Raw genomic sequence first — 21,940 nt, forward strand, 5'->3', positions numbered from 1 at the left:
TTTTTAAAAAGGAGTAATTTTCAGTGTGATTATCACACTTACAACAAAAAATTTGTTCCACAAGTCCAGGAACTTGAATCTTCCAGCCAGAACTAAATTCCAATATGCAATTGCCATTTCTAAATCTGTAAGAAAGACAGAAAAAGGTCAATATACATTCGACAAACAAACAGTTAACATGATGAGCATTAAAAATATTCTTACCCAAGCCTTTCTGGCCAGGATTCTTTGCAAAATTAAATGTAAACTGGTAAAAGTCCTTAAATTTCCCGTGGTCCTTTAACTCTTGCTCCATCTTTGGCAGCTGAGCTTTTAGCTTCTCTATGCTGTCACACCTGAGGAAACAGAAACGTTCAGGGTTCCCACTCTTTTTAAGAGTTAAGACTTTTTCTTGACAATACAGGACAGAGCTCGCTCACAGACATATAAAAAGGCCTAGTATTGACACAATAACCTGAGTTTTATCCCTCCTTTTTTAAAATGATGTTGATGTCACTGTTAACTTGTTCAATACAGTCATCTGGCCTCGTCTTTTTGTTAGATGTGGTCAGCACTGGCATGTAATATTTTTCTTTGCTATGAACTACGACTTAAGCAGAAATCTAGCCATTGGTAGCTCCAGATTGAACTATTTGAAATGAACATTCACTGTCAAACAGCTAAATGTCCAGTACATTTAAAACCCATTTAGTCTCAAATAAAGAAATCATGAACTCCAGGGTGCACTGTGCCCAATGTCAGCTGGGATGCGACGGTTACAGTAAATGGATGGATGGATGGATGGATGGATAAAGAAATCATTTAAAATTAGCGAGTGGTCCGCATTTATGTGACACTGCATTCCGCTGTGGGCTCCGGCAAACTGACTACAGTTTCCATTGGATGTAACATTAATTTAACCACAGTCCATAAGTAACAGTTGAGAAAATTCATCATCCAGTATTAGCCTATCAAAAGAAGATGCAGTTAATGAAAGCCATTGGTACACATACAATTAACATCGCTGTGCATGTTGTGTACTTTGAACTAATCCGCTTATGTCTGACCATGACTTAGCTTTTTGATACCTGAACATTAACGCAGAAAAGTTCTCTCTTTATCAAGCTGCTAATCAGAGTGCAGGGGAAGTCTTGGCCCAGATATCCGTTTGTGGATATCTGCTGGCTACATTATTGTCCACTGCCCACGGACGATAGCAGAGGAGTTTCGGGATAGTTTCCATCTGAAAATAAACTCTCACCCCTGCTCTGCCATGCCATCCATGAACTCCTGCTTTGAGAACTCGCACTGTGTTGCTGCCCTGAATTTCCAGGCTATGAGGAGAACACTTATGCTGGCTGGGTCCAGAGTCAGGTCGTCACAGAACTGCTGGATGCCATCGATGCCGATCTTGTTGTCATCGTGAGGATCTAAGTGGAAGAGTGAGAGGACGTGATGCTTTTAGTGATTTAATCCAACATACGCAACAAGCTGAAAACTGTATTTCGTGTCATAGTGGAGTTTTCCCATACCTCTGTATCTGTTGTACAGCTGCTCGAGCTTCTTCTTGTCTAAGACCCCCTTTAGATTTGGAACATACAGCTCTGGATTTTGGAAAAACTTGTCGGTGGCAACGTCTAGTTTCCAGTCATTCTGTGACAGACAGGTCAGTGCGGTCTTCTCGTTGGATTGTGTGAAAATCATGAACTGACGAACTTTATCCTTCTGTGAGGACTTCAGCTTGTTCTGCACAAAAGACACAGGAAAACATTCAGACTGAACTCAAACACATTGTTTATGTAATGCAACGACTACAGTGTATTTATCACTCTCATTTAACAATCTGCGCATCATATCAACACAGAATCCCACATTACACTCATACCCGTGAAGGACTGGCTCGTTGTGAGCTACATAAACATTAAACCAGGTTAAACAACAGCTATGAAAGAACTAGCAACGACATGCTAACCTGACAGCAGTGCAATGTGTGGACTGTCAGCTCGAACATTAACGCGTATAAAGACACCAAACAATCAATGTAATCACCAAATCCCGCCGACAACAGTGAACACCTCACACTGCCGCAGTGTGTGTGACTAAATGTTGTTTGTCAGATGGATTTAGGGCCAGCAAGTTCATGCCAGCTAACCAGGCGAGCTGGCTAGTCTCACCGTGAGCTAGTTAGCTCATGCTAACGTCGAGAGCTACGTCTGTGTTCGTGATATAAAGAGGATATGAAGTCTTTCGCGCAGCTTCCCAACTAAATTAACCACCCAGGTGTTACAGTTGACGTGTGAGACCACTGTTTGTGTTTCCATCACGGCGCCAGGAGGATAAAAAGAGTCGTTTCTTACCATGTTTGTCTCTGCCCGGCTGCCTTTCCTCCCATCCAGCTGGCTAATGCGTGTCAAGTTTTTACAAGTCACGTAAAAACTGTTTCCGGTTGAAGAGCCGCTGTTAAAAATAAAAGCACAATGCCAGCTTATACCATATCCTAAAGTGTTGTATTATTCAATCTTTTATTCATTACATAACACGTTCGGTTCGTGTATTGTAAAGCGAACAAACGCTTTGTCGAGGTTGGGAGTTTTGATAGGAATTTGGAAACGTGCGGTGTTTTATTTTGAAATAACGTATCGGAAATGACCCGACCAGCCGAGAAAACAAGCCAGTTCCTCCATGTCGGACCTATCAGATGTCTCTCTGGATGTTTAGGACTGTTGTAAAACGATTTCAGAACAAATGGAGGTCGTACAGACACAGGTTCGTGCCTTGGGTTGTACTGAACCTGTCTAAAAATGAGAAAACTCTGCGACACGTGACGGAGCCCTCCAAAGACAAACTAGTCCCAGATGAGGAAGTTTCACGGAGGCTGCTGAAGCTCTTCAGAGTCCTGCTCGGGAGTCATCATGGGGAGATCCGAGCAGCTCACACTCACTTTCTCACACAGGGAACAAGTGGAGAAGACACGTGTGGAGGAGATCCAGCGTGTGGACTTGATGCCATGTTACAGTCTCTGGGGTTCTGCATTGACCGGAAGCCGAGCACTTTGCCCTTTGCAGGCACTGGAGTGTTTGTCACCAAAGGATTGGTGCCCAAAGGAGCCACAGTTGCCATGTACCCTGGCACGGTGTACCAAGCCTATGAGCCAATTCTCCTCCAGTCCATCAGAAACCCTTTTGTATTCAGGTGTATTGATGGTGTCCTGATTGATGGCAATGACAAGGGCATCTCCAAAATGGTGTTCAGGTCATGCAGTGGCAGAGACAGAATGGGCCCTTTCATGATGAGTGACACCAGCTGGCTCACAGAAAGTCCACAAAACCCACTTGCTGTCGGTCAGTACGTGAACAACTGTTCCAACAACAGGCCTGCTAATGTGTGCTACCAGGAGTATGACGTGCCGGACAAATTTCCCATCGAGCTCCGCCAGTATCTGCCCAATGTCAACTACAGCCTGGACACACAGAGGCCTCTGCGCTGTGTTGTCCTTGTAGCACTCAGAGACATCAGAGCAGGAGAGGAACTCTTCTCCAACTACTACACCATCGTGCATTAGAGTCAGAGTACACTCCACTCTTCTGCTTTGGTGTCAGAGCAGAAGAAAATGTACATTTCTGTCCTCCAAAGATAAAAAAAAATCTCTTTGTGCACTCAGCATTGCACTGGAATAAAGACAAAACACATCCTGTATGGTTATTGTAATATGAAAGATATGAAGCTGCACTTATCTGCCAGTGTTGAATTGTATTGTAGGAATATACAGAAAGAGTCAAGATTCATTAATTTGTTGCAAGTAAAACAGGGCACAGACGAGGTACTCAGGTCCTTTACTGAAGTAAAAGTAGTGGTGCAATTGACCCAATTACAAGTAGTACAAGATTCTGCATAAGTACTCAAGTATCCAAAATGAAAAAAACATGCACTGGCATGTTATGTATTAAATGCAATTAAATGTTATTTGTATTGTATATGTATTAAATACATATTATTAGATTGTTAGTGTTTTATTAATCTGTAAGATGCATGCTCTGACGAAGGTGAAGTTAACACTGCTGGGTATAATTCATGTGGTACTCATATGGAACTAATAACCCAAAACTACCCAAACAGTGTATGTGTAGTGTAATCCACTTTGTGGACACTGCCAATGTGTCATTGAGCAAGGTGCCAAAACCCTTAATGCTCAGGGCGCCCTATTATTCTGACATCAGTGAATGCACGTGTATAAGTCCTGTGTGTGTGTGTGTGTGTGTGTGTGTGTGTGTGTGTGTGTGAATAGCAAAGGTGTAGGCCTTTCATGAGTAAGTCAGAAGTGAGATCTTGCAATTAAATTACTAAATGATGCAAACAGACACACACAACTTGGAGAACACAGGACAAAACAGATTAATAGAATATAATTGGACGCAGTGTGCTAAATTGAGCATTTTATCTCAGACAGATCTAAAACAGGTCGAAAGAAAACTGGTGAGAACACCTTTTTCAAACGTTTTCTCCCAGTTTGTCTTCGTCCCTCTTACTGTGTGTCATTAATTGTCGCTTAATCAGCCTCACACGGAACCTCTCCCTAAAAATGCCGCACAACCTTGTCTGAAGAGTTTTGGCCTGTTGGGGACACCGTGGTAGCCCAAGCACTACTTGTTACTGCAATATCCTTCCGCTGATAAGTATAGTCTGAAACAAATTTCACATTTTATCCCTATTTCAAATGTATTTTTTTGCATGTGGAAGATAGTAAATAAAACGAAGTGTGAGTTAAAAAAATCAAGCCAGCCAGCTGAGAGAATATTATCAACCAAACTAAATATTAAGTTCACTAGTGAAAGTAGTCCGGCTGCATAAAGGCACTTGGCATCGCCATCAGCGATCTTTCCAGTCGCATGCTGAAGTTGGACACGGATCATGTCTAGCGATTCTGCTGATTACAACAGGTAAACTCGCACATTTGGTGACATTTTTCAATCAATACTTCCATATTTAGTCGTACTTAAACATGTCACGCTGTTGTGTACTCTGTATGATGGAGAATTTGTGGTTATTTAAGCCAAGCCAGGCCCCAACCGCTGTGAGGGCGATGTGGTTGCTAACAGTTAGCTCCGTAGCACCGCAGTTCCAATCTGCCGTTAGAAACAATTTTTATTAAACGTGTTGTGGAGCTCTAAAGTGTCAAACAAAACACCGACACCAGGTTGTTTGAGCAACTTTTAGCTGTCGTCGCCTGTAGTTGTTTAAATGGAGAGGAACCGTCCGGACCTGGATCCACCTCGGCCTGCTCCTCGGGCAGCGGATGCCCCAGTTGGTAGCACAGGCCCAACTGTCGGACATATTGGCTAACCGTGAGGGGAGCGGAGCTCCATGTTGAGGTGAAGCTACATCTCTGCCGCGTTTCATGCTGCAGTGGAGCACAATAGCCGGTGTGTGACAGTTTGAGGTTACATAAACGGGATTTTTATTTTTTTATTTTTTCTCCCGTGTCGGAGGCGGCAGGTAGTTTGAGCTGTGCTCGTGGAATTTGACACGTGCGCTCGGCGCAGGCTCGGACTCTGTAACGGGACACTCTGGGCGTAACCCCGGACCACCAAAGACCTGCTCACTACACATCTGACGGAACTTTTCACGTTTTTAAAAGCTGGAAGTTAACGTGAAAAGGGCGGGATTTTTTTTTTTCTCCCCCATTTAGAGGGGGGCGGGGGCTCGTGACCTGACACGTGGTATGGGCGCTTGGTTGTAGCTGCATACATGTAGTCAGGCATCTGCCTATTTTTTTGTGTGCTGGTAAAATGTCAAAGTTGACTTGAAGTGAAATTTGACCATGTCTCTTTTTCTTACACAGCTCAAAAGATAGAGACCATGGGGGGCCAGATGGGATGGAGCCTGATGGTGTCATCGAGGTACGTGCATGACATTATTACACTTGTCTGCTCTTCACGGCTGAAAAGTAGTGTGTGCTAGTCACTAACAAACCACTGTCTTTTAACGCAGAGCAACTGGAGCGAGATTACGGATAACTTCGATGATATGAACCTGAAGGAGACCCTTCTCAGGGGAATATACGCATATGGTTTTGAAAAGCCATCAGCCATTCAACAAAGGGCGATCATTCCTTGCATCAAAGGTACATAAGCTGTATTTTTAATAAGTGATGTTGATAAGTGGATTGTTGAGTGAAGTGATGCTTTACCATCTTTCGGGACTTACCCAACAATGGGGATAACTTTTGTTTCCACTGATCACTCGATATTGTACAACTCTTAAATCTGAACTAGCAAATTAATGTGACATGATCTTAAATCCACGTTTCTCATTCTCTGATGTTTGTCCTCTTGCCACTAGGCTATGATGTCATTGCCCAGGCCCAGTCAGGCACTGGCAAGACGGCCACGTTTGCCATTTCTATCTTGCAGCAGCTGGATATTGAACAGAAGGAGACTCAGGCTCTGGTGTTGGCTCCCACCAGAGAGCTGGCTCAGCAGGTATGCTGTTCCTGAGGTCATGATAACCTCAGTGTCTCAGACCTAAACAGCACACTGGACACTGATTCAAGTACGAAGGTACCATTTTTCTTTTTCTTTTTTAAATCCACCAAAATTCTAAAGTTGTGAAACACAAAGTACCCTCTTAGGATTGGTGTAGTCTCTGTCCATGGCTGCATTGGTCTAAAAGGTGATCTGGCTTCATTGATTTGTGCTTTAAATGTGGATAACTGAGTGATATGATGGCATACCATCTTTCGGGACTGACTCTTGAAATGGAGATATCCTTTTATTTCACTGATCACTCTGAACAGTTATTCTACACTCCTTGTGTTGAAATGTAATTTCCACCACATTGTCCTAAACCAGTGTTGTGTTTTTTTGCCTGCCTCCTCACTAGATCCAGAAGGTCATTCTGGCTCTGGGTGACTACATGGGGGCAGCTTGCCATGCCTGCATCGGAGGGACCAATCTCCGTAGCGAAATACAGAAGCTCCAGGCTGAGGCCCCTCACATAGTGGTTGGCACACCAGGACGTGTGTTCGACATGCTTACCAGGGGACACTTGTGTAAGTAGCACATAGCCTGTTGATGTGCTCAGCAGTAATTTTCACACATGCTTGATTTCTAACACTGCATTTCTGCACAGCCCCAAGATGGATCAAGATGTTTGTCTTGGATGAAGCTGATGAGATGTTGAGTCGAGGCTTCAAAGATCAGATCTATGAGATCTTCCAGAAACTGAGCACAAACATTCAAGTAAGCTAACTTTTGGATGCAGGTTTGCAGATGAACTATGCTGCCCTTCCGCATTAACAGAAGTCTGCTATAATTGTGTGATCCAGATTTGATCTGTTTATACAATAATGCTAGCAGAGTATTGCGTGGAAGGAGATTATTGCTCACTGTGCTGAAAATGAGATGTTGTCGAACCTCTTTCTTAATGTTCATTGGCCTCTGTCTCAAGGTGCAGTGCAACACTTGTGCAGTTTCATGTTTTGTTGCCGTTTTAGTCTTTTGGATCTTCGTTTTAATGTTCTAAATCTTCTCCAGGTGGTTCTGCTCTCTGCCACCATGCCAGCGGAGGTGTTGGAGGTGACCAAGAAGTTCATGAGAGATCCCATTCGCATCTTGGTGAAGAAAGAAGAGCTTACCCTCGAGGGTATCAAGCAATTCTACATAAATGTGGAGCGAGAGGTGGGTTTACTCAACTTTAACACGACCAGTACTCCAGTCAGTAACATCGCATAGCAAATCGCATAGCAAATGGTTTCTCTTGTGAAATGTCCCTTCTCTTTAAAGCACCCTGCTAAAACTGCAGGAGCCAGACCTCACAGGTTTAGCTCATGTGGCCGTGTAAGCATGGGTACACCAGGGAAGGAGAATAAAGGCACAGTATCGGAAATGAGGCTCAGGGGGGACCTCTTTCTTAATGTCCAGTGTCCTTTGTCTCAAGATCCTGTGTTACACATTAGCTGTTTTATGGAGTTCAATAGATGTTTGATAAGTGGCCTAGTTAAAGACATGGAGTATGATGTCAGGTACACTTTGTTCAGTTCACAATGCATAACTTGTTTTTCACGTTTTTCAGGAGTGGAAGCTGGACACCCTGTGTGATCTGTACGAAACACTGACAATCACCCAGGCTGTCATCTTCCTCAACACCAGGAGAAAAGTCGACTGGTTGACTGAGAAGATGCATGCTAGAGACTTCACAGTCTCTGCTCTGGTAAGATCCGTTCTCTGCCTGCTGTTCTACAGCTGTCTACTCAGTCCACTCCTTTTGCTTGTAAACGTTTATCTGCAGTAATGCTGCACAGTCTAACCAGTGTGATTCTCTGTTCACAGCATGGTGATATGGACCAGAAGGAGCGTGATGTGATCATGAGGGAGTTTAGGTCTGGCTCAAGCCGAGTGTTGATCACTACTGATCTTCTGGTTAGTATGAGTTGGGAGTGTTGATATATTAGAAATGTATGTAAAGTTGGAACCCCAAATGTTTTTAATCCTGCAACAGTCCAAAAATGGCCAAGCAGTCCAAACTTTTGGGAGATCAGGGCTCGTTCTCCACAATGGGTTCTTCTAATGTAGGAATCTGTTACTTAATAATGGGCGACATTAACATGTAAACAATGATTTTTAAACAGACTGTCTCCAATGTTAAAATTTCTAATTTTAAATGCCTTTTTCTTGTCAGGCTCGTGGGATTGACGTCCAGCAGGTTTCCCTGGTCATTAACTATGACCTTCCCACAAACCGAGAGAACTACATTCATAGGTAAGTGATGTCACGTACTGTACTAATATGTGCATCTCCGTCTCTGTGCGAGTCTAACATGGCTCGTCGCTCTTCCTCCAGAATTGGTCGTGGTGGCCGTTTTGGCAGAAAAGGAGTTGCTATCAACTTTGTCACTGAGGAGGACAAGAGGATTCTTCGGGACATTGAGACGTTTTACAATACAACTGTGGAGGAGATGCCTATGAATGTGGCTGACCTGATTTGAGCCCTGAGATTTTTCTTTCTTTTCAAAAAAAAACGCAGTGATAGCGATCGTCCACTTGCATTGTGCTTATATTATTCGAGGGGGAAAAACTTCTCAATGCTAAACCTTGGATCAGAATTTTGGTATGTGTTAAAGTGAGGTGACTTCTACGGTGGTCCCTCTCGGACAGTTGTAGATTCTAACCTCGACAGTTGGCTGGTTGGAGCTACAAAGCCATGGGGTCTGTAAACATAAAGGTCCTTATCAGGTATTTCTTTCCATGTTCAATTAAGATGTGTGTATTCGATGTTCTCCACCATTTGGTAACTTACTTGTGGACTAAAAGGTATAAGTGCTGTATAAAGTCTGCAAATTATGTTATGCTAACATATGTACGATGTATTGTGGGCCTGCTTAATAGAGGCACTTGTCATGTTATACTGTAGATTTACTTGCTTTTGTTATCTTTTGTGAATGTTTTAATTTAATTGTATCTTTTTTTTTTTTTCTTGCTCTCAGAATTCCTCACTGGTTGGCTATATTTTGCTGACATGTTTTACCCTCACCAGAGTATATTGCTATTTTACCCCCTTGACTACTTTTCAGATTTCCTCCTGCCCAGAATTGTATGAATGTCTTAATAATAAACAAATTGCTGTAAGTAAACTCGCTTTATTGTCTCATGGAGTACTAGTATTTAAATAAGTAGAGTTAGCAGTGGTTTGTATTTAAATATGGATGATGCTTATAAGGTGTCTACAGAAGCGCTTGTAGCAGCAGGATCAGTGAGCACAGCTGAAGGTTTGTTCAATGGCACCATCTAGTGGTAAATAAGCAGATCTATAAGGGGGAAATATTGTGACCCTCAGAGTCAGTGAAGAGGGGACATTACATAAAGGCCTTGATCCACTCTGTTCAGGTGTCAACATGTAAAATCGACTATGTGCTTCAGTTTCCACAGTTGGATATTTGGTTTTTAAAAGACCTGCACTTTATGAAGCCATATGTAAATCTTCAACAATATATTTCTAATTTCTTTGACAGTGGGTAGCAAACATTTTTTTTTTTCAAGATGTCTGAATAGGCTAAGAGTGTTGTCATTTTTAGGTATTACTTTAGTCAAATTACACATTTTATCCATCAGTGTGTCTGTCTTGTGATGGATGCAAAATCCAAAATGATAAACTTATGATCAATTTTATTTGAATTTTGAACATTTTGATATGTTTCTATACAAACAACACTGATAGAGTATTGGCAGAAAACCCATTGCCCTCTCATACAGTGTCATTTGCATTCAGAGCAAATAAAAAATAAAAACTGTATAAATATCTCTCCTAACACTGTTGTGATATGACATGATATTTATAGGACACATGAAATTGGGATGTCTTGACTAACGTTTCAAAGAACATGTGTTAAGATGCCTGCAAATTGTACAACCAGTAAGTGTCTGTTGAAGATGAACACATACAAGCAGTATATTTGTAATGCTCACTTCCTGAGTACATTGGGTGGTGGTTACCTAGAAATGTATAATGTGGTGAAATGAAAAGGTTTTAATGCTAATTTTTAGTGCATAATTACTAATCAAAAGCAAACACTGTCATTAAATCTTACGCACTAGATGTGAAAATATAACTAATATAACCTATAATTTAAAGATTTACAGTTTACAAATGTTTTTTTGTTTTTTTTTTCATAAAGGAACTAATCTCCAAACAATGAATAAAAGTGTTTGTGGAAACTATTCAGTAGAGCATTTGCAAATTCAGACCTATACAAATACTCAGTGTCACTGTCTTGTCCCAGTTATAGGTTAAAATTTCCATCTGTGTTTGAATAATCACTAACTGCCAGAACAGAATTATTGTCTAGTGCCTATTGTGTTTTATTTCCGTGGTCTTTTAGTCGTATATACCTTTGTTACTCTCTGGATTTATTGGTGTCGCTGTGCTGTTCCAACAATTGAATTTAAAGGTTTTTATAATTTGTGAAATTTATAATTCAGTCACAAATATATATATATATATTCCAGTAAGCCCTTGTGTTTTTTTTAAACACTTCCTTTTTTGTCACTTCTCAAAAGTATTTATATTCTTGGTCATTTCTGGTACTAATTTCTTTAAATTTTTTATATATTCTTTTCATTTAATACACCAAGAAGTGGTGAAACCCATATTACCTCTCAATAATTCATTCTGCTTAGTATTCTGTTTATTACATATAAGAATAGTTAGTAAACATGTGTTCCCGAGTTATCTTATCCTCATTATGATGTCCTAGACATTGGCTTCTAATGTAATGAATAAAATGATTAATATCCATACAAAATGTGTCATAAACAAAAGAAGTAAGTCTATTTGGTGTGGAAAATTTTAAAGATCTGCTTCTTCAATTAATTGTTCAGTATTTTGGGAAATATATTCACTTTCTCTGTCGATACCACTCTCATATCTGTATGCAAGAGCCAGCAAGTAGTGAGCTTAGCTTAGCATAAAGACCAGATGCAAAGAAACGCCTAGCCTGGTTTTGTCTGCACGTTAAAAGAAAGTGCTCACCAGCCTGACACTGGGGTTAAAAATGTTTTGCTGCTGTCGGACAGAACCACGCTAACTTTTTCCAGTCTTCATGCTAAGCCGAGTTAACCAGCTGCTGGTTGTGGGTTCATACACTGCTCAAAAAAATTAAAGGAACACTTTGAAATAACATCAGATCTCAACGGGAAAAGAAATCATTCTGGATATCTTTCCTGATATGGACTGGGTAATGGAAATGAAAATTATCAGCCTTCCTGGATTTAGGTCAGTCGAGCATAGGGGCCAGGCAATGCTATCAATTCCTTCATCCTCCAGGCACTGCCTGCATACTCTCGCCACATGAGGCCGGGCATTGTCGTGCACCAAGAGGAATCCAGGACCCACTGCACCAGCGTAGGGTCTGACAATGAGTCCAATGATTTCATTGTGATACCTAATAGCAGCCGTTGCGTCTGCAGAGGTCTGTGCGGCCTTCCACGGATATGCCTCCCCAGACCATCACTGACCCACCAACAAACTGGTCATGCTGAATGCTGAATGTTGCAGACAGCGTAACGTTCTCCACGGCATCTCCAGACTCGTTCACTATCTATCACATGTGCTCAGGTTGAACCTGCTCTCATCTGTGAAATCACAGGGCGCCAGTGGCAGACCAGCCAGAGAGACAGAGACACAGCAAACCTTCTGGCAGTGGCCCATATTGATGTCCCACCCTGGTGGAGTTGGACTACCTGTGCAACCTCTGTAGGGTCCAGGTACTGCACCATGCTACCAGTAGTGACACTGACCCTAGCCAAATGCAAAACTAATGAGAAATTGGTCAGAACAGATGAGGAGGGAAAAAATGTCAGTGGCCTCCACCTGTAAAACCATTCCTGTTTTGGTGGCCGCTTCATTGTTGTCCATCTAGTGTACCTGTTGAAAATGATTAATGGCCCCAGAAGTTAAACTGACTTGATGCTATACTGATGCTATAATTTCTTTTCATTTAACTGTTGGCAAAAAAAAGCAAATAACCTGCTTTTCATTTGAACTTTTGTGTCTCCCCAGATAACTTGCGTAAACATCTTGCTGTAGCTTCATGTGTAGTGTTAAACCAGGACAGTGACCTAAACTTTTCATTTGAACCTTTGTGTCGTAGAACATGAATTGTGTAAACATCCGATTGGCAAAGAGACACTTCTCTGATGCAGTTTAGGAAGTTTGTTCATCTTGAGAAAAGCTACAAAACCGATTTCCCCACATTCATAATTCCTCTTTGACGCTTGTAATAATCTGCCTAAGGTTACATTTTTTAAGTAACTATGTCGTTTTTAATAAGCTATAGTAATAGCTTGCCCATGGGGCTCCGCTGGCGCTCTGACCAGCACGTCAACTTTGTCAACACAATTATTTTTCAAAGTCACCTCTTGGGAAGAGACTAAAGATGAGCTTCATTGTTCTGATGACTAAAGTCAGCGGCTGACTCCTCATGGGCCACTTCTCGCTTGAGTGAATCTAAAAATAACAAACCAATATCTATCTCCATGGGAAATTAAACGAAACAGCTCAGATACTGTACAAGGCGGCATCGTATTCATCTCATCTAAGTGAACATAGTTGCATATGTACAGTTACAGTAGTTTAGTTAGCAGATGGTTGATAGGCCAAACTGCTAAAGTCATGCTGTTGCTGCTGGTTGTGTTTTTAGGCTCCTCTAAATCCTTTGTGTGAACTATTCTTCTTTATGCGTTGCCTTGGAAACAGAGCAGCTGTTTGGATAACAGCTAATCCAGGCAATATCACTTTTCAGGATCGAGGTGCCATAAATAAACATATAGACAATTCACAGCGAGCGGAGGTGAAGTGGGGAGAGGGCGACATTTTCATGACCTTACACTCGCAGATACTGATACATTTACTGATATATGATTCAAAGAAAATATGGCTATTAACTGAGATCTGGGGAAAGTTCAATAATCTCAGAGAGGAAAGGATATATAATGCTGCAGGGAATGAACATTGAACATGAATACAAAGTGCAAATATATTTGAATATCTCCGCCGGTCCGGCACACAACTGAAAAATGACAATACACAATCATAGCAATAAATTTCCATATGATTGTACCTGTATGATTATGTCTGACAATTAAATTTGAGCTTTTCCTATCTCGTTTCTGCCGACCGTGACTGACACAGGACCAGCCTCGGTTATTACTGTTAGCAGTGTGCCAGATGCCTCCGTGGATCAGACACCCTGAGGACGCTGATGACTTTCTGGCAGATTCCGGGGGTATTTTCGGCTCTACGTATCAAATGTCAGGCGGAAAATGCCAGTACACACACACGCACACACACACTCAGGCAATGCCCATTCCTTCACTTATAAAGTTGTGTTTGGGTAGTAAAATGTGGAGCGCTTTCATGCAAGATGTTTACACTTCCAAAGTGTTGCTATGGAGAGGAAGTGCAAACACATGGAGGGCCTCAGGTTTCATTTGTGCAGTAATCAGGGTCTTATGCACGTGGTTTTTAGAGCATTGCTTTGTATGCATGTATGTTACATTGTGGTTGAGTGCTTCCTGACTAAACTGTGAAAAAACATCGTTAGGCAACCAAGGGAAACTTCAGGAAGTGGCTTTTACCTTCCTATTTAAAAAAAAAAAAAAAAAAATGTTGAAATGTGCTGGTGTTCTTGCAAAAGTTGTTGGTCAAACCATTTAAAGTACTATATTAATGACCATTACTAATAATAAAATACTAAAAAATAAAATAAAAACACACTAACTTGGGGGGGGTTTATTTCATTAAAAAACATTTTCCACAAATTTAATTACAAAAAAGGATCTTATAACAACAAAATTGTCAATTCAGAACACTTGCCCTTCATTAATTTGTCATTTCATCACAGGAACTGTTTTTGATCTATTCTACTTCACTGTGAGAAATCTTGCACTTCATGACATGCAGACATTTTTAGAGCTGACACGTCACTTATGTACAGTATTTTTTTACTCACACACGAAACACCCAGTTGTGTTACTTATGCTTCACATTGTCGTTTTAGACACAGACCTCTATAGGTTTCTGTGGAGTCTTAAAAAGTTTTTTTAAAAAGTGTCTTTATTTTAGGCAAATGCCAGTGAAAGAGGTGACTAAGTGTTGAAAAAAGTTTTCACTGTATTAAAAATTTAAAAGACAACTTAACAGCTGCAGAAGGGTGCAAACTTCAAAAACGACAAATACGCTGTCACTGAACAGTTCATGAATCAATTAAAACTCTACTTGCGGGCACAGTGGGTTTTGGTTGGGTTTTTAGGACCTACTATTTAAAAACACATTCTGCTGTCAATGTAAAGTCACATTAATAAACCACCAAAACTGCAAGTCGTTGACGTGTTCTGATCTCACATTAACAGTGACAAACATGAATCGCTTGGTCTCTTTGCGTTTCGAAACACAGAACACAAATTCCAATGTTGTGACACGGGTGTCCGACTGAAAGGACTGAGGTAATATTCACAGCGATGATACTCCTTTCTTCATGACACACTCCCCCCTCTCTCTGTCACACAATGACACGCACAAACCTGAAGTAATACTACAAAAAGGCTGCTTTGCAAGGGTAAGTGTTGAAATGGTATGGTTGACAAAGGAGAGACATTTTCACTACTGTACAGTACAGTCTCCCTATGAGTCCAGAGGTCCGCTGTTTCACCTGTGGGTCGGTCGCATCCTTCCACAGGTCATAGATATCCTCCACATGACCGTGTGAGGTCATCATCTGGTCATAGATACACAGGTGGTAGGGTGCTTTGCCCTCACCTGAGAAATAGACGTGCTCCTGCGGTGACACACCGATGGCATTGGCGCAGATGCCCATGAAAACATCGTCTATGTAAAGAGAGGCCTTCAGGGTCAGCGTGGCTTGGTAGATTCTGTCTGCTACGTCTCTTGAGACGACATACCCAGCCCCAGCTGTGTAGTCAGGGTACGACAACCACGGGTACATCTCAAAGGGCACATAGTACTTGCTGTCTTTGCTGCGGATTGGTGGCGCCCCTCTGTGAACTCGCCCAATCCAAAAGTCTGTGACGCCTTTGTTGCTCATGTCCTGCAGGTAGCTCACCAGGTTGGGCATGTGTACAAAGATGTCATCATCAGCAGTCATGAGGAAGCGGGCGTGTGCGCAGTGGTGGTGCATCCAGTGGAACTGCAGGATCAGCTTCAGGGTCAGGTTGTGGAAGGAGTCTAAAAAATCTTGTTGGATCAAATCACCATGGACATGGTCTTCGTGGTTGAGCTGCTCCTGAGAACCAACCCTACTCCTCCTGCTCCATGAGGGCTCCTCCTCCTTGGTCTGAGGTGTTCCTAAGGCAAACACCACTTTGACTGTCACTCCCAGTGTGTTTTGGATGTAGGTCTCATTACCCCAGGTGGATCTGATGGCGTTGCGCCTCTCGATGTTCTCTGGGGATGTTTTGACAAAGAGAAGGAGGAGGACATCCTCACCAGCACACTTGTGCGGATGGTCCAGCAGGTAGCGGAAGTTGCTGAAGCTTCTGGCCTGTTCTCGTGGGATGGTGAGGCTTTTGTTGATATAAGTGAAGCGGTTGACAAGGTAGCGGTAGGAGTAGGACTTCACGTGGCTGACGACATTGTTGTCCATCTGTTCCCAGCAAACCATCACCACTGACAGCACCAGGCAGGTGGTCATCAGCTGCATACACTGGCATCTTCGTATCCGGCGGAAATTCACAAACATCCTGGAATCTTGTCACCCAGTGGCGGTGGTCCCTGTCTGGTTGGTGATGGTGATGAAGCAACTAGTGTGTGCAGAGGAGGAGGTGAGATGGTTGAGGTTATGGAGGTTGAGAGTGTTGTTCCAGTGCCTCAGAGCAGCACTTGGTAATTCTTCCATCCTAGGCTTTCCACATTTAGCAGGAGGCATAGGCGGCGGTGAGAGTCACTGGGTCTGCTGGGAAACGCCCTCCATCGCAGCAGAATCACTGTAAACACACAGTCGCCCAGCAGCTGGAGAATCATATTTCACCCATGAAGCCCGTCCTGAAGTACTGAGAAGAGACAGAGAGCACATTTACTGTAAAAAGTTGTGACACAGCTGCACGGATGCTGAAAAGTTCTGCTTCCTTTGCTTTCAAAATTAAGTGGGAAATGTGATGACACCACTCACCTCTCTGTTTAATAAAATAGATTCTATAAACAATTTCATACAATTAAATAAATTCAAAAAAGGGTTAAAAAAAAAGTGTAAGCATGTGCTCAGATCACGTGATTCAGGGCAATATACTGAAACTTTTTGGCTTTTGACTGCGCCCACTTATGTTCACAGTGTTTCTGTGCATGAGTAGTAACATTAGTTGAAAAAGTCAAAAATCTAGTGGGTGGGGTGTAGGGGAGGAGTGGGGCGAGGGGGGCTAGGAGGGGAGGAGGCGAGGGGGACAACTGAATGCAAAAGCCAACACAGCAAATGTGGCAATGCAAGCCGGTCCATAATGGAGGGGTTTAAGGTGCAGACCCAGTGAAATCGCTGAGAGTCATGGAAAGCATTCGGACACAATGGACAGTGTCAGAATAGCTCTGTAGCACAATGCGGAACGAGAATAACCCGCTTCCGGCTGGGCCTGGTGTGAAACCAAGGGGGGGGGGGGGGGGGGGGTGGGGGGGTCATGATGGTCCCGGGGCCCGGGACTCCCACCGCACCCCGAGAGCTTTTTAAACATCATTTGGACAAGCCTGTGCCTAATGAGGTCACCGGCTCAGAATGGCTCGCTTTCTCTGGTAATAATGAGAAACTCTGCTGCACCACTGGTTCACAGCAGCCTCCTGTTCTTACACAGAAAAAAACTGTTTCAGTCAGGTTTACGATACAGCCTACCGGTCATAAATGTCTGTCATATTTTTTTCTCCTGTCACTGATTACACAGAGAGTAATAGATTTTTAGTGGCCAGTATGGAGATAAGAACATGCACACATGACAGGACTATGACCTTTACTTATAACATGAGACCATATACTCATGAGCATTAAATGTGGCAAGACAACTGGTCATCCCCATCTTTAAAGGGTTGGTTCAACATATTTTTCTCACAGATACATAGTTTTTGGTAGGGGGGTTATGTGCAGGTTGTTATATCTGCATGTGAGGTTTCTGCCTTTACCCAAACACAATGCTGTGCTAACACACACTGTGCTCACAATAAAAAGTTAGATATAAAAAAAAAAAAAAAAAAAAAAAAGCATCGAACAGCAACATCTTTCTCACTCAAACACTACTTGTTTCAGGGTGGAGGGAAAGGGAAGTTAAACCAAATCTAACCAAACAATTTAACCAATCTATCTGCACGGCTCGTAAATTTACCTAAAGTACATGAGGATGTTTTACATTGTTTATTTGTGTGAACTGGTAACCTTTAAGGACAGGGCATGTTCAGCTGTATAAAACAACATGCCTTTGTTTGCCTGCTCCCTTCATGTATGTATGCACACCATGTTATAGCTAAACTAAAACCAAGTTTTACATTTTAGTTAAGTGAAATAACAAGAAAAAAAAAATTAAAAGAAAAATAAGAAAGAATATTGTGTACAAAACTAAACTAAAATAAAAACGTGGGAAATGTCTTCATTTTCTATCAAAAACACAAGTATGAGGTGGCATTGGTGCATTTCGTAACTGAGACATGACTGTGAGTCACTTGCTTTCACAATGTGCTGCCTTTGTATAGTAAAACTAATAAGAAATGTGTTAAATCTTGTCCCTGACAAACAGTCCCAACTAATATGATTAAAAACTTTTTTTTTTTTTAAACCAACCTAAAATGAATACCTAAACTAAAAAAAAACTAAAATTTTTAAAAACAATATAAACTGAGTAAACTCAGAAACTAAGATGAATTTAAAAAGAGAAAACTAATAAAAACAATACCAAACTATAAAGAACTCACACACACTAAATTACAGTATAGTACAATAGAAACTGTGCTCAGGTGCCTGAAAATTGCGGGCGTTTCAGGAAGAAACATGACCTTCCTGAAAAAGTGTGAAACACATATATTACTATACTGTCTGCCCAGAGAGGCCGCACTCATGTGACAAGTCCACAGCCAGTAATGTGACTGTGTCTGTGACTTAATTAATGTGACCTTTTTTTAAAATCGTGTGCTGGTCTAAAAGCTGTTTTTTTTTTTATTTATTTAACGGTTTTCCTCAGATGATTCGTGTTCCTGTGGGCTGACCTGCCTGTTTTAGATTATTGACTGAAGGTGTTGACACCATCTTGTCCTTTAAACAGGATGTTCTGCTGTCACTCTCTATTTGAGTGCCGTAGTATACTGCACACAGAGCTTTTACTGGAACATGTACAAACATAAGTGTTCATCTCAACTCCTCTGTCTGAGCTGCATCTAAAACAAGCGCTGTGAAAGTGAACCACGCCACTAACATATTTCCAAAGTCACAAATTGTATAAATAGATTTGAAAACAGGGAGGGAGGGAGGTAAAGCACACCATCACACGACTGATTACTCCAACACTTACCGGCAACAGAAAATCTCTCTGTGTGAATCCGAGGCAGAGGCAGCAACAGTTTCCTTTCCCCCTTCCTCACAGATCCTCTTTTCTGCTGCACGGATCTTGCGTCGCTTGGAGTTTACTTTTCCTTCAGATGGCACAGGAGCCAAAACTTGTCAGAAGCAGGCATCAATCTCTCATTTGTGCGTCAGTCAGTGTGTTTTGTTGCTGATCCTTCCTCTGAGTGTGTAGACTGTAACTTGCTTGTTAATGTGTTGGTTGCCTTGGTTTTTTCTCTCTCCCCTCCCTTCCTCTTTCAGTGTGGGGGTGGCCTGTAGTGTGTGTAGGTGAGAGAGAGAGAGAGAGAGAGAGAGAGAGAGAGAGAGAGAGAGATGATGTGCAAAGGGTGTGACAACTGATGAATATCTAACTTTAAATATTTTCAAAATGTGTCCTGATGCTTAATTAGATATGAATTATTAATATGCAACTATAGAAGACAGGAAGCCGGCAGATGGATTTTAGGGCACTTTATGTATGTAATGAACCATGCAATGCTGTGTTTCGGTGTTAGAGGTTTGAATATCTGCACGATCAGGAGGAAGCAACTGTATTCAAAACATCCTCTATTCCATCACACTAAATTTGGTTATTTGCTATGGAGATCTTTTGGAGCAGTCATACACTACGCTCAGTGAGTACTTTGAAAAATCACCTTTTCATTTGTATGACACATCAGTGCTTCCTCTATTTTTTCAGGATGATGGGGCTGCAAACAAAACTCAGCTACATAAATACACAGGGTAACCAATTCACATAACGTGTACAAAAAAGTTTTTTTTGCCGATTTGAACTTGAGAAGACGAATGAAAATAACTCCCAGATTGATTGCTATGAAATTTGATATTACATATATGCACTGTCCCCAGAGGATGAATCCAAATGGTTTGATTATCCTATGACTCTCCATCAAGCCCAACCTGCAGGTCAATTTTTTTCATTTATCCAGTGAAATATCTCAACATCTACAAGATTGACTGGCTCAAACTTTGGTACAGACATTCTTGGTTCCCAGATGATGTATCATGCACCACTATTGAGGTTAAAATATGTGACTGCAATGCAATTTTTCGATCTACTACCATAAAATTTGGTACAGACAGTCTTGAATATTTTTAATTTATGACTTAATACTCACAAAGCACTGGAATTCCCATCAGTTTCAGGTGTCTTTCATGTTTTAGCGCCTATTAGCAAATGTTCGCAAACTATGAACACATTATACCTGGTAAACAGCTGTCATGGCCGCAGCCGTGCCTCAGGGGGTTTTCTTTGTGTGTTTCCTTACTTTTCGGCCTGTTTTCCAGGTCTGTCTCTTTTTCTGTGTTTGCGTGGGCGTGGTCTCTCTCCCTGAATCTTCCTCCTGACACCACTCTCTACACACCTGCTCATCATCTGAAATCAGCACACCTGTTTGGAATCAAGTCGTCACGCCTCCTACAAGCGACTGTGCATAAACAGCAGGTGGCATGTTTGTCTGTATGTGATACTTAGACCTGTTTTACACCCGCCTACGTCACCATCCACCAAGCCCGCCAGCCAGCTCTTTTACAAGAGCTTCCTTTGACCTCACCTTAGTTTCATCTCTGCCTTCCTTGCTGGTATTTTTAATACAAGACTTGTTTTTTTTTACCTTACCTTCCTGTCCTGTGTCTGTCTTTGGGTTCAACCTAACTAAAATTGTATTAGCATTGTCATGACAAGCATGTTAACAACTAAGATTTAGCACATAGCTCTGAGTACTGCATCACAGAGGTGCCAGCATGGCTGTAGACTCTTTGATACACTGGAAAATGTGTGTAATTGTAAATGAAAGTAAGTGACATTTACACCAACACTAATCTACACACTATCTTAACCAAGGGAAGAATCATGGGGTTTAGTATCTGGTTCAACACTCTGAATTGATCATTTACCTTCCGGTTAGACAACCCGCTGTACCACTTGAGCCACAGCTATACGTGCTCCAATTTGCATCAATTTCACTGTTCATGGCTTTACACCTTACAGGCTGTCATCTGCCTTTCATATTCCCCTTAATGTGACCTTACATGCAGGAGAACTGCACATGGCAAAAAAAAAAAAGGCTGATTGAATCTTTACTGAACAGGTTTTTTAGATTTTATTTTAGGATGCAAAGAAAAGTACTGTAGATAAATACACCTATGCACCTACGTATATAGGTGTATTTTTAATTTTTATGCAATGTTCCCAGTACAAGTCAATGTCCCCAATTACTTTCTATCAAGCGCAGACCGAACAAACCAGCAGCTCTGACAGTCAGACCTCATTCAGTGCAGCTGCCCAGAGTTTCACCTGTGTGTTTTGGCAGCCAACTAGTACAGTAGATGAATCTCTAAAAATATACTGAATGACCTGATTAGAAGAAATGCTTGTCAGGAGGTCACAGATGTAGAAGACTACAGTACAAGATAGTCAGGTTCTACTGAGCATGTGACTAATGCATCATGGGATAGTGTAAAAAAAGAGGTATGTGAAGCTTGCGTGTTCACAGACATACAGAAATACATACACAGGTCAATGTCAATAAAAAACTGACAGGATGTACAAGGAAAGTTAATTATTAGTTATGATTCCTCTTTTCCATTCTTGCTGTGAAGGTCCCATTCCCAGTGCAACTCCAGTGTACGGTAAGAGATGAAAGAGAAAATCCATGTTCAGAAGATGGCTATTTCAATCAGGAGACGTCAATAAATGAAGTAAATATATTGTTTGTGATATGGAGTCCAGACACTGGGGGTGGTGAAAGGTCATAAGTCCTTATGATGTCAAAATCGATTGATGTTAGTGTTTTTATCACATGTCTAGTGCTGTATGTCACCAGTCCAGTATCTGGCCCAATGATGAAGTAATCTTTGAAGTATT

At 41.7% G+C, this 21,940-nt stretch overlaps 4 protein-coding genes and 4 non-coding genes across 16 annotated transcripts in view; 6 read left to right on the top strand and 2 right to left on the bottom strand.

The window, feature by feature from the left end:
* LOC113747178 (DCN1-like protein 1) overlaps positions 1-2,445 on the bottom strand; it is a 2,457-nt gene extending 12 nt beyond the window's left edge. The window contains exons 1-5 of one of the 3 annotated variants that reach the window (XM_027285957.1): positions 2,337-2,445; positions 1,512-1,725; positions 1,241-1,409; positions 205-335; positions 1-125 (exon numbers count right to left, since the gene is read on the bottom strand). The exon at positions 1-125 is cut by the window's left edge and continues 12 nt beyond it. In XM_027285957.1, coding sequence (XP_027141758.1) covers positions 4-125; positions 205-335; positions 1,241-1,409; positions 1,512-1,725; positions 2,337-2,339 — 639 coding nt within the window. In that variant the 5' untranslated portion in view covers positions 2,340-2,445 and the 3' untranslated portion in view covers positions 1-3. Of the gene's footprint in view, positions 126-204; positions 336-1,240; positions 1,410-1,511; positions 1,726-1,951; positions 2,091-2,153; positions 2,283-2,336 lie in introns of those variants that run through there. The other 2 variants (XM_027285956.1, XM_027285955.1) reach the window with 2 other exon arrangements.
* Positions 2,446-2,487: 42 nt separating this feature from the next.
* Positions 2,488-4,074, top strand: LOC113747177 (SET domain-containing protein 9-like). Its single transcript, XM_027285954.1, has one exon. The coding sequence runs from the start codon at positions 2,678-2,680 to the stop codon at positions 3,539-3,541; it is 864 nt and encodes a 287-aa protein (XP_027141755.1). The 5' UTR covers positions 2,488-2,677; the 3' UTR covers positions 3,542-4,074.
* A 712-nt stretch (positions 4,075-4,786) lies between these two features.
* Positions 4,787-9,606, top strand: eif4a2 (eukaryotic translation initiation factor 4A2). The gene is made up of 11 exons (XM_027285854.1): positions 4,787-4,916; positions 5,819-5,876; positions 5,968-6,100; positions 6,319-6,458; positions 6,859-7,027; positions 7,108-7,217; positions 7,512-7,655; positions 8,050-8,187; positions 8,307-8,396; positions 8,656-8,735; positions 8,817-9,606. The coding sequence occupies exons 1-11, from the start codon at positions 4,888-4,890 to the stop codon at positions 8,959-8,961; spliced, it is 1,236 nt and encodes a 411-aa protein (XP_027141655.1). The 5' UTR covers positions 4,787-4,887; the 3' UTR covers positions 8,962-9,606.
* Positions 6,148-6,221, top strand: LOC113747196 (small nucleolar RNA SNORD2). The gene has a single exon (XR_003463438.1). It is a non-coding gene; the product is annotated as a small nucleolar RNA SNORD2 (small nucleolar RNA).
* LOC113747195 (small nucleolar RNA SNORD2) lies at positions 6,691-6,765 on the top strand. The gene has a single exon (XR_003463437.1). It is a non-coding gene; the product is annotated as a small nucleolar RNA SNORD2 (small nucleolar RNA).
* LOC113747194 (small nucleolar RNA SNORA81) lies at positions 7,261-7,441 on the top strand. Its single transcript, XR_003463436.1, has one exon. It is a non-coding gene; the product is annotated as a small nucleolar RNA SNORA81 (small nucleolar RNA).
* LOC113747193 (small nucleolar RNA SNORA81) lies at positions 7,746-7,930 on the top strand. The gene has a single exon (XR_003463435.1). It is a non-coding gene; the product is annotated as a small nucleolar RNA SNORA81 (small nucleolar RNA).
* A 4,639-nt stretch (positions 9,607-14,245) lies between the features above and the next one.
* On the bottom strand, positions 14,246-20,455 carry LOC113747165 (lactosylceramide 1,3-N-acetyl-beta-D-glucosaminyltransferase A). 7 transcript variants are annotated; one of them, XM_027285861.1, is made up of 3 exons: positions 20,343-20,455; positions 19,022-19,142; positions 14,246-16,537 (listed from the first exon to the last, which is right to left on the bottom strand). In XM_027285861.1, exon 3 carries the CDS (start codon positions 16,225-16,227, stop codon positions 15,064-15,066), a length of 1,164 nt encoding a protein of 387 aa, XP_027141662.1. In that variant the 5' UTR covers positions 16,228-16,537; positions 19,022-19,142; positions 20,343-20,455; the 3' UTR covers positions 14,246-15,063. The 7 variants fall into 7 exon arrangements, with proteins under 7 accessions (XP_027141662.1, XP_027141660.1, XP_027141658.1 ...); XM_027285859.1 differs by having other exon boundaries at positions 19,022-19,326; positions 20,343-20,414; XM_027285857.1 differs by having other exon boundaries at positions 20,193-20,413.
* Between the last annotated feature and the right edge of the window lie 1,485 nt (positions 20,456-21,940).

This window comes from Larimichthys crocea, chromosome XII (genome assembly GCF_000972845.2).
Source record: "Larimichthys crocea isolate SSNF chromosome XII, L_crocea_2.0, whole genome shotgun sequence".
NCBI classification, from domain to species: Eukaryota; Metazoa; Chordata; class Actinopteri; family Sciaenidae; genus Larimichthys; species Larimichthys crocea.

Excerpts from the sequence above, each read along its gene's own strand:
- LOC113747165 (XM_027285861.1), bottom strand. The coding sequence starts at position 16,227 with ATGTTTGTGAATTTCCGCCGGATACGAAGATGCCAGTGTATGCAGCTG.
- LOC113747177 (XM_027285954.1), top strand. The coding sequence starts at position 2,678 with ATGTCTCTCTGGATGTTTAGGACTGTTGTAAAACGATTTCAGAACAAA.
- eif4a2 (XM_027285854.1), top strand. The coding sequence starts at position 4,888 with ATGTCTAGCGATTCTGCTGATTACAACAG. Across the intron at positions 4,917-5,818 it reads GATTCTGCTGATTACAACAG|CTCAAAAGATAGAGACCATG; the intron begins GTAAACTCGCAC and ends TTTCTTACACAG. Across the intron at positions 8,397-8,655 it reads TGATCACTACTGATCTTCTG|GCTCGTGGGATTGACGTCCA; the intron begins GTTAGTATGAGT and ends TTTTCTTGTCAG.